This window comes from Euleptes europaea, chromosome 5, assembly GCF_029931775.1.
Source record: "Euleptes europaea isolate rEulEur1 chromosome 5, rEulEur1.hap1, whole genome shotgun sequence".
NCBI classification, from domain to species: Eukaryota; Metazoa; Chordata; class Lepidosauria; order Squamata; family Sphaerodactylidae; genus Euleptes; species Euleptes europaea.
Window position 1 is genome coordinate 19,165,147 of NC_079316.1, and position 16,491 is coordinate 19,181,637.

The window sequence follows — 16,491 nt, forward strand, 5'->3', positions numbered from 1 at the left end:
CGTGTGCACCGGTCATGCAAACCCCATGATGCCCCACATGCACAAAATTATTAAACATATTGTATAAAATTACCTTCAGGCTATGTCTATAAGGTGTATATAAAACATAAAAGGATTTTGTGTTTAGACTTGGGGGCCATCCCCAAGATCTCATTATGGCCAGCGTGGTATAATGGTTAAGAGTGGTGGTTTGGAGCGGTGGACTCTGATCTGGAGAACTGGGTTTGATTCCTCACTCCTCCACATGAGCAGTGGATGCTCATCTGGTGAACTGGGTTGGTTGCCCCACTCCTACACATGCAGCCAGCTGGGTGATCTTGGGGTAGTCACAGTTCTCTAAGAGCTGTCTCAGCCCTACCTACCTCACAAGGTGTCTGTTGCGGGGAGGGGAAGGGAAGGTGATTGTAAGCTGGTTTGATTCTCCCTTAAGTGGTAGAGAAAGTTGGCGTATAAAAACCAACTCTTCTTCTATATGCAAATATTCCAGAATCCAAAATGATCCAAAATCTGATCCCAAGCATTTTGGGTAAGGGAATACTCAACCTGTAGTTCCTCTGATGGCAGAGAAACATTTCAAAATTGTGGATGATGCCTGGGGCAAACCTGGAAGCCAAGGGCTACCTGGGATTCCAGTGGCAACAAAATTGGGATTCAGTGCCCTGTGTAGCTCTTTGTCCTACCCACTGGGGTTAGCGTTTAATCTTCCTCTGCCCTTGCAGCCTATCTGTCCCCCTTCACCACAATACTCCAGCATTCCATTATCTGCCACTAGGGCTGTGCATTCGGTAAAACCCAAACTGGAAAAAGCCGAAAAAAGCCATTTCGGTAAATTTCGGGTTAGGGTTTATCAAATTTCAAAACATAGGGGAAAGCCAAAGCCGAATTGGCCATTCCCGAAAAACCCGGGTGATTTTCCAGCTTTTTGGGGTTCTCCCCAGGCTTTGCGAAGCTCCTGGGGGGGCTCGTCTTTTGAGGTAGAGCCCCCAAACTTGCAGAGTTGCTTGCAGGGACTCTCCTTGCAAGAACCCCCAAGCTGCCCTGCATGTTTGGGGGTTCTACCTCAAAAAATGCCCCCCCCCCGGGCTGAATTTTTTCGGGAAACCCAAAAACAAACCAAATTCCCATATTTACTGGTATGGGAATTTGGCTTATTTTGGGTTTCCCGGAAAAAATCGGGCCCAATAAACCTGAACCCGGATTTTACTGGATTTTTTTTTTTTGCACAGCCCTATCTGCCACATTCACACTTGTATTCTTTGAAAGGCTGCTTTCCTTTAAATCCTCTCTCAAAACTCACTCCTTCTAAACAGCTTGAACATACGAAGCTGCCTTATACTGAGTCAGACTGTCGAGCAAGGTCAGTATTGCCAACTCTGGCTGGCAGCAGAGTTGTCGACTCTGACTGGAAGTGCCTGCACACCTGTCTCCTTCCTGTGATCAGCAGTGTTCAGAAAGAAGCGCCGCTGATCATGGGGAGGGGGCTTAGAGGAGGTCATCGTGCAGACGACTTGACGATTGTACCACGATGTTCTCGTGCCTGTTCTGCCTCCTTGTGCGGTGAATCAACAGGCGGTCAGAGAATCCCAGTCAACCCATGTGCTTTGTGTTAGATTTTTCATATAAAAATCTGGTAATTCAGCAGAGTGCTCAAACACTATTGTGCTCAGCAAAGCCCATCTAATCTCTGTGTGCTCAGAAACAAAATTACTCGGGGACTTTTTTTTATCTATTCAAACTAGTATACTTCATTTATTATAGGAACTCCATTTCTGGATAGGATAGAGTAAATATATTTCCTAATCTAGTCTAACTCAGTAGGATGGAGGGAGATAGAGGACCTGCGTCCTGCCCTCATGGTTGCAAGATGGAGGAGAAAGCATGCGTGCAAGTGGTGGTGCGAAAAGGAGGAAGGAAGGAAATGCTTTCCTGAGAGTAGCAATCTACACATCAAAGGGATAGTATCAGAGCAGTAGAGAAAGGATGCCCAGTGCCTTGACCCCGCTATCTCTCTGACTCTCTAGTCAAGTTCCCCTCTGAAATCTGAGGTTAAGAGACCGGGCAAAGTCCTTTGCTTCCAATACAAGTTTGGACCCTGGACTGAGCCGCTGCACTGAATTGCACAATCTACACTGCCCCGGCTGCAATAAACTGTACAGAACCTAGCACACACATATTACTAAACAATGATTCTTCAGTGAAAATTACTTAGTAGGGAAATCTTCATTCTCCTTTGTATGCAGGGTAAGCTTATTGTGTTGCCAGGTGGAATGTTCTTCTCTCTGTTTCTACTTGAACGGTGTTTTTCATCGTTTAAAAATCTCAGCATTCCCTCAATGAATGAACAACAAACAAGTAGTCCAGAGATTGGTGCAATTTGCTGTTTTTTTCCTGGCATCCTATTTTTTGCTGGTTTCCAAGTGACTCACGTGGAGTTCCTCAGAATTTATGAGGGGAGCAATGCAGTAAGCATACATAATACCCAAAGCAAACTGCCTCACCAAACAACCTCTGTTTCCTGGTTTGACAAGGAAAATGTATCATAAAACCCAGCTGATAATGCATTGGGGAGCAGCTGAAAATGTGAACTGTGTTTTTCTTTTATCAGTAGTCTTCGTTGTGCTATTCCAGCCCTTGTTTAAAATTAACTTCAGCAGGTGGCCATTGTAACTTGAGGGAACAACCATAGAGGAGATTTGGTTCCTACCGTGTCCTCACCTTGCTGGAGTAACTTGAACATAGAGTTTCAGCCTTAGTCACAGGCCATTTATGCATGGAAGCTTTTGCCTTGGATTTGCCACTCGATAGATGCACATTTTCCCCCATCTGAATTCTCAAAACTCTACATGGGGGCTTATTTTTGAGTTTTAAGAATTTGGATGAGGGAAATGTGCATCTAGAGAGCAGCAAATCCAAGGCAAAACCTCGCATGCATAAATGGCCACAGTGAACTCTTGTTGGATTGGAAGGCAAGTCAACACATTCCGGTTTTTTTAGAACTACCACAATTACAGAAATCTCTGCAAACTGAAGATATACAAATCCACAGTTTACATAATTATTCTTTTAATCAGGGCTGGAGCATCTGTTTGATACTGTAGAGAAAGAAGGCCCATCTTGTCAGCGTGGTGTAGTAGTTAAGAGCGGTGGTTTGCAGCGGTGGGCTCTGATCTGGAGAACCGGGTTTGATTCCCCACTCCTCCGCATGAGCGGCGGAGGCTAATCTGGTGAACTGGATTTGTTTCCCTACTCCGGAACATGAAGCTAGCTGGGTGACTGTGGGCTAGTCACACTCTCTCAGCCCCACCTACCCCACAGGGTGTCTGTTGTGGGGAGGGGAAGGGAAGGTGCTTGTAAGCCGGTTTGATTCTTCCTTAAGTGGTAGAGAAAGTCGGCATATAAAAACCAACTCTTCTTCTTCTTGCCTTTGAAAACTGGTCCAGGGAGCATGTTAAAATGTGTTGATTTCATTCGCTCTCACAATTTCTCTTTATTTATCTACCCCTTAACAACTTGAAAAAGGACCTATTTTTTAAAAAAAGAAGGCACCACATAATAATATGGGGCTGCATTTGTTTGAATGGGGGGGGGTAGTTAGTGCATGGGGGGAGATTTCAGAGTACTCATGGTGGGCTTTAAAGTCTTCATATCCCATTTAACTGCTTTCACACCTATTCTGGTCTGCTTTAAAACCGAGTACTAAACCTGCTGCCTCATCCTTTGCAGTGGGCATCCCATTCTCAGCCATTTATAAAACTAAAGGATTTAAAGAGGCTCATCTGCAGATCTACCTAACCGGGTGCCCCATCCGCGTGCGAGTGCTGGAAGTGGAGCGGTTTACCTCGACTACAAAGGTCAGAGCTTCTTTGCCACTGTGGTTCTATTTTAAAGATCCGGTTCTGTTCCGTGATTCAGGTTTTTTTTTTAAGTGCTGACAAGACAAAGCGTTTTACAAAACCAATCTTAAAAAAAAAATATCCTGTATAAAACAGCAGCATGTATCCAACCATGAAGCAGCCTGAATAGCCCAGTACTAGCCAGAGCTTGTAAGAGCTCTGAAGCTAAGCATGGTCAGCCATGGTCAGTCATAAGAACATAAGAAAGGCCATGCTGGATCAGACCAAGGTCCATCAAGTCCAGCAATCTGTTCACACAGTGGCCAACCAGGTGCTTCTTGGAAGCCCACAAGCAAGATGACTGCAGCAGCATTATCCTGCCTGTGTTCCAGGGTAAGGATAAGGATTATCCTTAGATGGGAGTCCACCAAGGAAGACTGGGGTTGCTATGCAGTTGCTTCCTTGGGAGTCTACCAAGGAAGACTGAGGTTACTATGCAGGGGAAGGCAATGGCTAGCCACCTTTGCTCATTTCTTGCCTTGGAAATCCAATGAGGGGGTCATCATAAGTTGATTGCGACTTGCCTTCTGCTGCTGTTTGTGGGGGTCTGTTGAGCCCCAAGAACAAAATTTTGAGGTCTTAATGGGCTGCAGTGGGAGAGGGAAGTAGAAAGGTCCAGCTCCATCATGTCTACTCCACACTGGATGCAAGCCGCCAACCCATTTAACAGCTTTTTAACCTGATCCATATAAGTAACTCTATTAACACAACTGGGAGGGAAGATGGCACGGCATAGCCTGATCTTGTCAGATCTTGAAAGCTAAGCAGGGTCAATACTTGGATGGGAGACCACCAAGAAAGATTCTACAGAAGAAGGCAATGGCAAATCACTTCTGCCTCTCTCTTGCCTTAAAAGCCCCTTGCTGATGTCACCATAAGTCAGCTGTGACTTGACGGCACTTTATACACACACATCAACACAACTGGTGGGAAGACATGTGCTTTCTTGAGAAGCTAATTGACACCCCAGTTATTCATCAAAATTCCCATTATTGCACTTGAACCGGCATTTGAGTTTGGACTGAGTGAACTTCTCCAAGTTGAAAATGCAAATGTTGACGCTTCTCCGGGTATTACAGAAATAAAAAAAAATACAAGCACTTTGATGGAACGCAGAGATATTTGCTAGGCATGAGTGGAGCTATGCCTTTCGCTGAAGCAAAGCGGGAAGCTATTGCAGGTAGGGAAGCTTGATAATATGCATTGAAGGTCATAACTTGGAAGGTATTATTGGCCTGGAGCAGTGGTTTCATTGGCAAGCCAACATGGTGCCAGGACATAGAATCAGCATTGCTGACAGATGGCCATCTAGCCTCTGCTTAAAAACCTCCAGGGAAGGAGCACTTACCACCTCTTGAGGAAGTCTGTTCCACTGAGAAACCGCTCTAACTGTTAGAAAATTCTTCCTAATGTCTGGACGGAGATGCTTCCTAATGTCTATACTTTCTATACTAGAGATCTGCTTCAGAAGAGCAGAAGGGATCCCATTTCTCAATAAGATGCTAACAGTAAAAGGGTCTTTTACGTTGGTGGTAAAGTTACAGGAGACCTTTGTACATCTCTGAATTCAGGGGATTGGCTGAATCTCCTTTTTCATACAATGTCTTTATTTTCTGTGCTGCTTATTCTGGAGAAATCCCTTCCTTCCCTGAATGTGCCAAACCTGTATTTGTTGGAAACACTTTATTTTCCGGAAACACTTTATTGCACTTTGTTAATTAATTGGCTGATGGCCGAGCCATTCATTGATTTGTTTGAGACTTCAGTTGGGTTACTGCTCTGAGAGCAAACAAAAATTTAATTGCTGGAATCATGGCTCATTAGATACCTTGGCTTTATTCCTTCCTGCAGGTACCAAGTCTACATGTTTACACCATTGAATTGACACATGGGGAATTTACATGGCAGGTGAAAAGGAAATTCAAGCACTTCCAAGAATTCCACCGGGAACTGTTGCGATACAAAGCTTTATTACGGATTCCCATCCCTACAAGAAGGTAACTGCATGTCTTCCCAAATGACAATGTTGGATTTTTCTGCCTTGATTTGGGGGGGGGGGCATAGAGATAATCCTAGTGGCTTGGATCTAATGGAGCTTTTCTGTGGACAGAAGGATTTCCACCCATGGTGTGTGCCTTTTTTTGCCCCTGTGATGGACAGAAAGCTGTCCAGCTCCTAACTGTCAAACTAGAAGAAGAGGAAGAAGAGTTGGTTTTTATACGTCGACTTTCTCTACCAGTTAAGGGAGACTCAAACTGGCTTACAATCACCTTCCCTTCCCCTCCCCACAACAGACACCCTGTGAGGTGGGTGGGGCTGAGAGAGCTGTGATTAGCCCACCCAGCTGGCTTTGTGTGGAGGAGTCGGGAATTAAACCCAGTTCTCCAGATCAGAATCCACCGCTCCAAACCACCTCTCTTAACCACTACACCACGCTGGCTCTACCCATCTGCTGTAAAGGCTTGAGCACATTTCAAATCTGCAGCTATCTCTAGTTAGCTTTCAGGGTGCTGAGGGAATATTAAGGAGAGAGGAGACAAAATAAAGTTGAGGTCTGACTTTGGTAGAGACCGTTTGAGTTAGAGGAAGAGTCTCCTGAGGGTAAACCCCTTGCCTTTTATAACCCCTGCCTATACGTGAGTGAAATCAGGTTTCCTTCTCCATAAAGAAGGAAACTGTTAGTAACTAGTTGGTCAAGACTTTGGGGTCTGACAGAGACAATATTTCTCAAGATGAAGTCCATTACCAGTCTATTACCATTCAGGGGTGAAAGAAATGACTTCTAACTCCTCTGAAAGCTATTCAGTTAATTTGTGCACGGATAATTCACTAAACTGTAACCCATGAACCAGAAAAATGTATACCTCGGTCAAGGCTATGTCTTTACATTGTTCTGTAACCTGCATCGACAAGAAAAATTAAACTACAACTACTGTTCTCTTATAAACCTACCTCCAGTGTTTTAGTGTCTTAAACAATAAAAAGTACCTCAACAATGTGAAACTCGCAATTCAGCAGTCATCAGAATACAGCCCATTTCTAAAATACCGGCCGGGTGGGGATTGGTTATAGTACAAACAATTCCCCGAAATTTCATAAGGCCTGTTGTAGCCTCTGTCCTTCTGCTGCAGCCAAAATGCTCCCTGAAATGCTGTTGTCTCCCCTTGTTCATAGATATTTGCAACACTGTTTTCCTATCTCCCATTATATCCTCACAACAGTGACCCTATGAGATAAATTAGGCTAAGAGAGTGACGGGCGCAAGATCACCCGGTAAACTTCATGGCGTAGTGACTGGGAACTGATACTAAACTAAGCATGACCCTGTCAGCATGGTGTAGTAGTTAAGAGCAGTAGACTCTAATGTGGAGAACCGGGTTTGATTCCCCACTCCTCCACATGAGTGACAGGCTCTAATCTGGAGAACCAGATTAGATTACCTGCTCCTACACATGAAGCCTGGTGGGTGACCTTGGACCAGTCACAGTTCTCTTAGAACTCTCTCAGCCCCACCTACCTCACAAGGTGCCTGTTTGGGGGCAGGGAGGGAAGGCAATTGTAAGCCGCTTTGAGACTCCTTACAGTAGAGAAAAGTGGAGCATAAAAACCAACTCTTCTTCTTCTTATCTGAACTTTAAAATGTTTGGTGGGTTACACTGTCTTATACTGAAAAGCCCACATCGATATGTTGGTCTTGGTTAGTTACCTATCAACCATAATGATTCCTGTTCATCATCTTTATGACCTGAAAAAGAGTCACATAGAGAAGGAGTGTCATGTAATGTAGCAAGAGGGAGGGATGGTTACAAGAGACAACCCTACACTTCTTAGTACTTGAATGGCTTGGGAAAAACTGTAGTCCTTCATCCTAAATTCCCAGCATTGTTGAAGGGGTAAAAGCTGATTGTAGTCCACCTAGAAAGGGGTGGAAAACTATAATGGAACTACAAAGGTAGTTCCATCTTCATGCACACAGTTTAGCTTTAGGAGATGTCATCTGTTGATCACTGCCATAGCCGCAGAGTATTTAAATAATGACATTTTTAATGAGAAGCACCACTTAACCTTCTTATCCAATGGTCTGCTTTGTGAGGGGAAAACCTCTACTCAATGTTGCATTTTTCAGGCACACAGTTCGAAGAGAGACCATCAAAAGAGGAGAAGCGATACAGATGCCAAGCCTACCACGCACCTCTGAGAACATGGCCAGAGAAGAACACCTGTCCAGCAGAAGGGTAAGAATCTTTCCTCCTATGGACAAGTCAATCATCCTGTCTTTGGACACAGCTGCTAGGTGGGAGATCATTTTTAAGATTATAAAGCAGGTGTGGGAGAGGGCAGAAGAAGTACAATTTGGATAGCGATACCGTTTTCCCAAGAGAAATTTCTCTGCATACACAGCTACTGTTGGCATAGGAAGAGAAAAAAGACTGATAACAATATGGATGCCTGTCTTTTTTTCTCTACTGGAACTAGTAACTGCCCTGGGAGCATAGCATTTCTATCAGGACTATGGTAGAGAAGGGGAGAATACTTTCCCTGACTGTTCCCGGGTAGGGGCTGTGGCTCAGTGGTAGAGCATCTGCTTGGCATGCAGAAGGTCCCAGGTTCAATCCCCGGCATCTCCAGTTAAAGGGACTAGGCAGGTAGGTGATGTGAAAGACCTCTGCCTGAGACCCTGGAGAGCTGCTGCTGGCCTGAGTAGACAATGCTGACTTTGATGGACCAAGGGTCTAATTCAGTAGAAGGCAGCTTCATGTGTTCGTGTGTTCTTTTTCTGTGCTATTATTTTTTATTTCCTTCTCCTGCTCCTGCCTTGCTCCCTGTTCATCGGTAATCACCACATTAAATTGGTGGTTCAGAATAAGGCTTCTGTTTGGGACTTCTAATTCTAAACAACAAAAGAATAACCCCAATAAGTAATGAGATGCAGTTGAGAATGTTGGCAGCCTAACTCATGACTGTTTCGTTTTGTTTTGCATTTTCATTGTAGAAGCAACTGGAAGATTACTTAACAAACCTCTTAAAAATGCCCATGTACAGGAACTACCACGGAACGGTAAGCAATGAATGATGAGACAGCATCCCAGGATCCTTTGCAATGTTGTAGAGTGTGTTGGGATTCGAGTTGCCTGGCTACATTGGGACACCCCTGGGAGCAAGCAGAGGGGCAGGGAGTGACATGCTGGCACACTGATGCCACTTCCAGTAAAAAACAGAAATAATATCATGGGATGCGCTAGGATTTACAGAAATCCTGTGTTAAAACCATAGAGTTTTTACAAATCATAAAGTGTCTGTGAGATCACTTCAGGTTTTTACTGGAAGTGACATTGGTCATTCATGCATGGGAGTTTTACCTGAGGTTTGTTGCTTGCTGGACCCACACTTTCCTGTTGGGAATCTATGCACCAGCAGTCTCCAAGCTTAAATCAAGTCCCCGCTCCTTTAAATGCTTCTTTGTAATTGGCTTACTTTGTAGAGCTTACTGAGAGAGAAAATTCCCTTCCAAACCAATTAATGCACAAAAAAGCATTTTAAGAACAAAAACATGAAAAATGGAGCAATCTGAAAGGGGGGGGGGAGAAATCCAAGCCTTGGTTTGAAAAAGTATTTCTTCTGCTCAGAAAGAGCTCTGAGGAAGCAGGAAGCATTTGAATCCCCACCTCTTTACACGCTGCTTTGTAATTGGCTGTGAGAGAAACCAAGCTGGCATGTCCCGCGCTTTGCCCTATGTACGGGGATCTCAGGGGAGAGGGAAGAATTGGGTTATCAGAGGAATGGGAAGTCCCAGGATTTGTGAGGTCTCATGGGTGTTTCTCATAGATACCTGGGCACCACTTACATTGGCAAACTAAACCATAATTGCTGTCTCCATAATCTTAACCATGGTTAAGGTGACAAACCATGGCCTTGTGTTATATCTACATTAGAACCTTTGATTGTGTTCAGTCCTGTACAATCCAAGAATTGTATCCCAGCTACCTCTGTGATACTGCAAGGCATCATGGGTCACATCTAATAATTGAAAGCTGGGTACCCAAGGTTGGGTGGAGAAGGTAAAATGATATAATAGAAAAATATTTTTTTTATTTTAAGGTGCTTATATCAGTGTTAAAAACATTAAAAATGATAAAACAAGGCACAATGGCAACTCATGAGGTTGATAGACTTAAACCACACACACCATACGTGTTTCGTTCTACAGGCCTTCATCAGTGGTCAAATAAAAACCCATATAATGCACACACAAGTAATATACAAATATATCACCTTATATAGATAACTTTATACAAGCCCAGGCATGCGTATAGGATATATAATAAATTTCAAATTAGAAATCCCCCTAGGTAGAATGCCTGTAAGTTTTTCTACACTGGGCTGTATTAGACTCTCATGCAGAGTGTGCATGCTAGTATCACATCTAAAATGCCATGCAGTATAATTTCTTGGGGAACCAAGATGCCTTGGATGGGCCCTGGATTGGCCTCCCATTTCCTGTGCTGCCAGTAACTTGTTTAATCTTGTCTACTCCCATCTTTATTGATCCTTTATCAAGCTCTGTTTATCATCCTTCACTTTTGACCTTTCAGTTTTACTTACGAAATAGTAGGAGTGAATGTGATCATTGTCATTCTCCTGTGTAGTGACAGACTTCATAAATGTAGATTGTGAATCTGAGGAAAATACCAAGCAAAGGTTAAGTTTGAACTAGGCTGTGGCTATAAAATCTTTTTCAGTGCCAGGGCTCAGCTAGGGGACCTATGAAAAAATGTCTCTGTCCCCAAAGAAGTGCAGAATGTCTTTTCTTAAGGCACAATTAATGCATGGAATTTGCTGTCACAGGATATGTTGCGGGTTCCCTTCTTAGATAGCTTAAAAAAAGAATTTGACAAATTCAAGGAGGGTGCAGAGATCAGTCCCTGACTATTAGCAATAATAGCTAAATAGAACCACTGTGTTCAGAAAAAGCATGCTTTGATGGCCAGATTCAAACCACAGGGTTGCTTTTGGGCTTCTGAAAGACATCTGGTTTGGGTTTTTCCTCAGTTTCCCAGTGGTATTTTAATTATTGTTACTTTAATTTTTTTATTTCATTTGTACCCCACCTTTTCTACCCAATGGGAAACCAAAGTGGCTCACGTCGTTCTCCTGCCCTCCGTTTTATCCTCAGAAACACTCTGTGAGGTAGGTTAGTCTGAGAGAGAGTGACCTGGTCCAAGGTCACTCATTGAACTTCCATGGCAGAGCGGGGATTCAAACCAGGGCTCCGCGGATCCTAGTCTGACACGCTGATCACTACACCACACTGGCTGTCGTGATGATGCCCCCATTGTTCTATTTCTGTGCTGCCATGCAAAACTGACTGGCTATACTGGGAAGAAATGTGTAAGATGGGGGGGTCCAGAGTTCCTTGTGAAATATTGGCACCACCAACAAATGTAAATTTTCTTGGGAAATACAACAAGCCAAAAAGCCATTAGTGAAAGGTAACTTTTGGGGAGGAGCTGTGGCTCAATGAAAGAGCCTCTGCTTTGCATGCAGAAGGTCCTGGGTTCAATCCCTGGCATCTCCAGTTAAGGATCATCTTGTAGGTGATGTTAAAGAGCACCTGCCAGTCTTTGATGGACTAATGGTGTAGTTCAGGATAAGGCAGCTTCACATGTGTTTGTGTGCTTAAATCAATTGGGGCTTTTTAGTTTAGGGGGGGAAAAGATGACAGGGTAGAGAACGTGAGAGAGGTTTAGAAAATTATGGATTGTTCTGAGCAAGTGGGTAGAGAGAAACTACTGACACTAGAACTCAGAGACGCTAGAACTCATGACACTAGAACTCAGAGTCACCCAATGAAATAAGATGAAGTAGTTCACACAGTTTGTGATTAATTTGTTGAATTTGCTGCCAGAAGCCATGACAGCTGCCTGTTTAGTTGGCCCTAAAGGGGGACTGACACCTGCCAACGACCAATAGCCATAATAGCTAAATGGAACGCCAGGTATTTCTGAAAATGATTAGTAGCTTTGGGCAAACTATAGCAGAGGCTGGTTACCTTCATTCCATGCTGGTAGATTTTCCAGAAGCATCTGATTGGCCACTGTGAGAAATGGGACGCTCAACTGGTTGGACCTTTAATCCATTTAACAAAGTTACTTCTGCGGGCCGTTTTCAGAAGTTATTTTTCCCCACAATCACAATCTCCTTTATTATAAAATGGCTGCCTTATGTGTAGGCTTGGGTTAGCAAGTATGTGTAATAATATAATTACCTTCTGTTCATAAAAGCGATATTATGCCAATTTGGCATCCGTAGGCATGGATTCGTACGAGAGCGGAGTACGTAACACCGGGTGTAAAATTCTGCTGTTGAGTGTGCTGCCAGGCAGACGTTCTCTGCCTCCCTCTTTGGATCTGATAATGTTCTCCAAGGTTAATGTACTGTTTGGGAAAATTTCACACACACACCCCTGCAACTTAACAGTGCAACTTCTTTTAGCAGAGATGAATGGAAAAGTTCATTTCAGGGCAAGGGTTTTTTGTGCCTCCATTGTCATTGAGCCTTAAGACGCACACTCTCCTCTGCCAACGTACACATATGGACAGCGGACGCATAAATACGCACAAAATCTTTCCTTGTTCCCCATTTCCTGCAGGCTATTTAAAAATAGCTTTGGACCCTGGGATGGGCAATTAGCATTGCCCATCATTCAGTTATCCTCAGCTACCATATGGCTTTCTTGTAAAGTAAGCAACCAGAGAGACAGTGTGGTAGAGTGGTTAGAGTACTGGACAGTGTGATGTAGTGGTTAGAGTGTTAGATTAGGATCCGGGAGACCCAGGTTTGAATCCCCACTCTGTCTTGGGATCTTGCTGAATGGCTTTGGCTCAGTCAGGCTACTCTATCTCACTGGATTTTTTTGTAAGTATAAAAGGGAGGAAGGGAGAATGATGTCATAAGAGACTTTAGTCCCTGAAAGCAGGTCCCGGAGAGACTGTGGCGTCGGAGGGGTGGCGTGCAGCTCTGTGGCGCCCAGGCACCAACGGAACTGCCCCCGCCACCAGCATAAGTGCCTCTTATTCCATGATAAGAGGCCGAATATGCTGGCGGTGGGGTCATGCCGCCTCTATTTGGGGGCCCACCTCAGGAATGCACTCTGCATGTTTAATTGCTTCTTTTGCCTGCAGGACAATTTTAACATGAGAAGCTATTCAGATATTCTCTGTGTTGAAATTCAAGTTGGTATAGTTCTACAAGGACTGTACCATGTACCCCGTTTAAGTAGTGAAGGGATGTTTAGCATGCTGAATCACACACACTTGTTCCTGAGGTATATTGTAACAGACACCTCAAAGTTGGTGCGCTCTAGCGCCCAAGATATTACAACTTGCTAGACCTAAACTCAGGGATTCTGCTCCTTTCTTGCCAGAGAATTCACCTGCCTGAGGCTATATACAGTTGCAAGGCCTGAAGTATTTATAAAGGACTCTGATTCCTCTTGAGGAGGCCCCTTAAGGGTATCACATCCTTTGTGTGATTTCTCACCTCTTAGCACCTCTTCAGAGGGTCCTTACTGACATCCCAACATTGTGTTCTGTTCTCGTCTTCAATTCCTGATCAACCAGTCCTCTGCTATAGGAGCCAAATGCTCAATGTCCTTAAGATATCGTGCCTGGATTTCTGACTGCCTCTAAGTCATCCTTTGAACGTACAAGGCGTCGTTGTCTTGTCCCAATAAATTCTCTTTCAGAGTGAAACAGGAGAACAGGGCACAGTGACCTGCATCAGAATTAGTAATAAACTAGTGCGATTATTTTTCAATTTTAAAAAAGCGGCGGGGCTGTGGTTCAGTGACAGAGCACGTGCTTTGACTATAGAAGGGCATGAATTCAGTCCCTCGGCAGCTACAGATTTGAATTCCATTTTTTATTTGAAATATACAATTGCATGCCAACCCATATCCTCTATAGCAATAAAAGCCTTAAAAGAACAAGGGGTAAAAGTGCAAGATACCTTAAACTGCATGACATGTAACTCGCCAACATGGATACTATCGAGCATCTAGGGTTGCCAATTCTGGGTTGGGAAATACCTGGAGATTTTGGGGGTGCAGCCTGAGGAGGGCAGGGTTTGGAGAGGAAAGGGACTTCAATGCCATAGAGTACAGTTGCCCAAGTGGCCATTTTTTCAGGTGAACGGATCTCTGTCGCCTGGAGATCAGTTGTAATAGCAGAGATCTCCATCCACTACTTGGAGGTTGGCAACCCTAAGCATCTGTGCTTTCTCACCTGTCATCTCTGTAGTACATTTTTATCACATTCCTCCTCCAAGGACTTCAGGGGAAGCATGCATGGTTCTCCCTTCCCTGTTTAATTCTTAAAACAGCCCTGCAAGGTAGGGTAGTCTGAGAGACCATGACTGGCCCAAGATCACCCAGTAAGCCAAGTAAGGCCTTTGAATCCCAGTCTCCCAGATCCTAGTCTAACATGGTAACTACTACCCTATACTCTCTTTGCAGCCCAAGGAAGGCATGTGGAGGTTTGTTGAGCCTCAGATGTAGCTCACGGCTGGTGGACGGTTTTCAGCTTGGCAGTTCGCAGGTTTTGCAGGCCTGAACTGTTTGTATTCCTGGTTGTTAAATGGAAGAACGTTGGCAATATTTATATCAAAAGAGCCAGTGTGGTGTAGTGGTTAAGAGCAGTGGTTTGGAGCAGTGGACTCTGATCTGGAAAACCGGGTTTGATTCCCCACTCCTCCACATGAGTGGTGGATGCTAATCTGGTGAACTGGATTTGTTTCCCCTCTCCTACATACGAAGCCAGCTGGGTGACCTTGGGCCAGTCACACTCTCTCAGCCCCACCTACCTCACAGGGTGTCTGTTGTGGGGAGGGGAAGGGAAGGTGTTTGTAAGCTGGTTTGATTCTGCCTTAAGTGGTAGAGAAAGTCAGCATATAAAAACCAACTCTTCTTCTTCTTCTTCAAGACCTGCCTGGAAACAGAGATTTGAATATAGAAAATAAACACATGCGTCGTCTGTCTTATGGTTCTCCCTCCCCTCCCTTCAAACTGTAAAACTCATAGGTCCCAGAGCCATCTGTATCCCTATTGCTTCCCCCTCCCTCCGTAGTTCTGTTTGTTCTCTGGAAATCAAAAGATGCCATCCCACGCACAATTTCTCCATTCACTGCCTTAGCTGTATGTGCACTGGCTGTTGTGAACCCCTTAGCCACAACAGATAAACACAATTCTGCTTAATTGAATATTGATCACGATAGTGGTTAAACCATCTTCAGGGTACAGGGTACTTTTCAGAGGCTCATAAGGAAAGAAGTGATAGATCTCTGCCCCCAGGAAGAGGGCAGACATTGGGTTGAATCACACAGAAGGTTTCTGCATACGCAACAATCCTTGTGGAAGCAGAAATGGTAAAATTACTCTTTGCGATCTGCTCACTCTTAAGTGAAAACGGTTATACCCCAACTATCTTTTCTGCATGCAAAAGATAAAGTGCAAAGTGTTCCTTCCAATACGTGCGATACGATAAAATCATGCGAGCTATCAATTGTATGGGGGAGGGCGGGGAATAAATAAAATTTATTTATTATTATTATCATCATCATTATTACATTGTATATTCATGTAGATGCACATTGTTATTTTGTTAAAATTATATTATTTATTTATTTAATTTTTTAAATTTACTTACAACATTTTTATGCCACGTTTCCACCTGGTTCGGGTGCCCAAAGCTGCGCACATAAAAACATTGAAACCTTTGAACAATTACAAACAACACTTAAAATTATAAAATAATTCAATTAAAACATAAATAAACAATACCAGAGGAGGGTCAATAACCATAGATAGATAGATTGTTTATTTGCGGCCCTTGGCCAAATAAAACAAGATACATGGACTAAAATGGTCTTACCGACAAAAGTTTACAGTCCGAGTCTTAAATCACTTTAAAAAATAAAAATAATAAAATTGGGTCAATAACCGTTCTTGGGGGTATGCCAAACAGAAAAAAAAGTCTTCATCCACTGGCAGAAGATGCTGACAGAGGGAGACAGAAAGAGGGAGACATAGCTCTAAAGTGCTTTGGGTGGCTGCATCCCATGTTCCGTAGCTTGCGCATGCACGCAGGGCTACGCTAAGTACATTTTGTTTTCTGCCCATATGTTACTGGATCCAACCCCCAACAACAGCTGTAATCAAACGTAGTGATAAGTACTTAAACATGATTGCAGTTGAGAGCAGGGGTTCTTAAGACTACATGAAATAAGTGTGTTTTGAGGGAGGATTTGAAGAGGCAGAAGGAGGAAGGCAGCATCACAAGCATGCTCAGAAGACATTTTTTTTTAAAAAAAGATTGATGTGATAAATCTGCAAACTTGCTTTGGACAAGAATAAATCCTCCTTGCTTTTCCCGTTTCTTTTTATAAGTGTTCTTTGAAAGATACAGATAAAGGAAGTCATTGTTTCGATTTTTTTTCTGGACCCTCGGGCATCCGTATTTTCCCCCAGATCCAAACAGAATGGGTGGCAGCTCTGGAAGGGTTTTGTAATATTTCTTCAGCATCACAGTTCTTGACAAGTTCA

At 43.7% G+C, this 16,491-nt stretch overlaps 1 protein-coding gene across 1 annotated transcript in view; it reads left to right on the plus strand.

Moving 5' to 3' along the window:
- The window catches only part of PLD1 (phospholipase D1), a 127,583-nt gene that overhangs the window by 46,685 nt on the left and 64,407 nt on the right, over positions 1-16,491 (plus strand). Inside the window, exons 3-6 of the mRNA XM_056849495.1 lie at positions 3,724-3,851; positions 5,745-5,890; positions 8,020-8,128; positions 8,887-8,952. Of these exons, the coding sequence (XP_056705473.1) occupies positions 3,724-3,851; positions 5,745-5,890; positions 8,020-8,128; positions 8,887-8,952 (449 nt within the window). The remainder of the gene's footprint in view (positions 1-3,723; positions 3,852-5,744; positions 5,891-8,019; positions 8,129-8,886; positions 8,953-16,491) is intronic.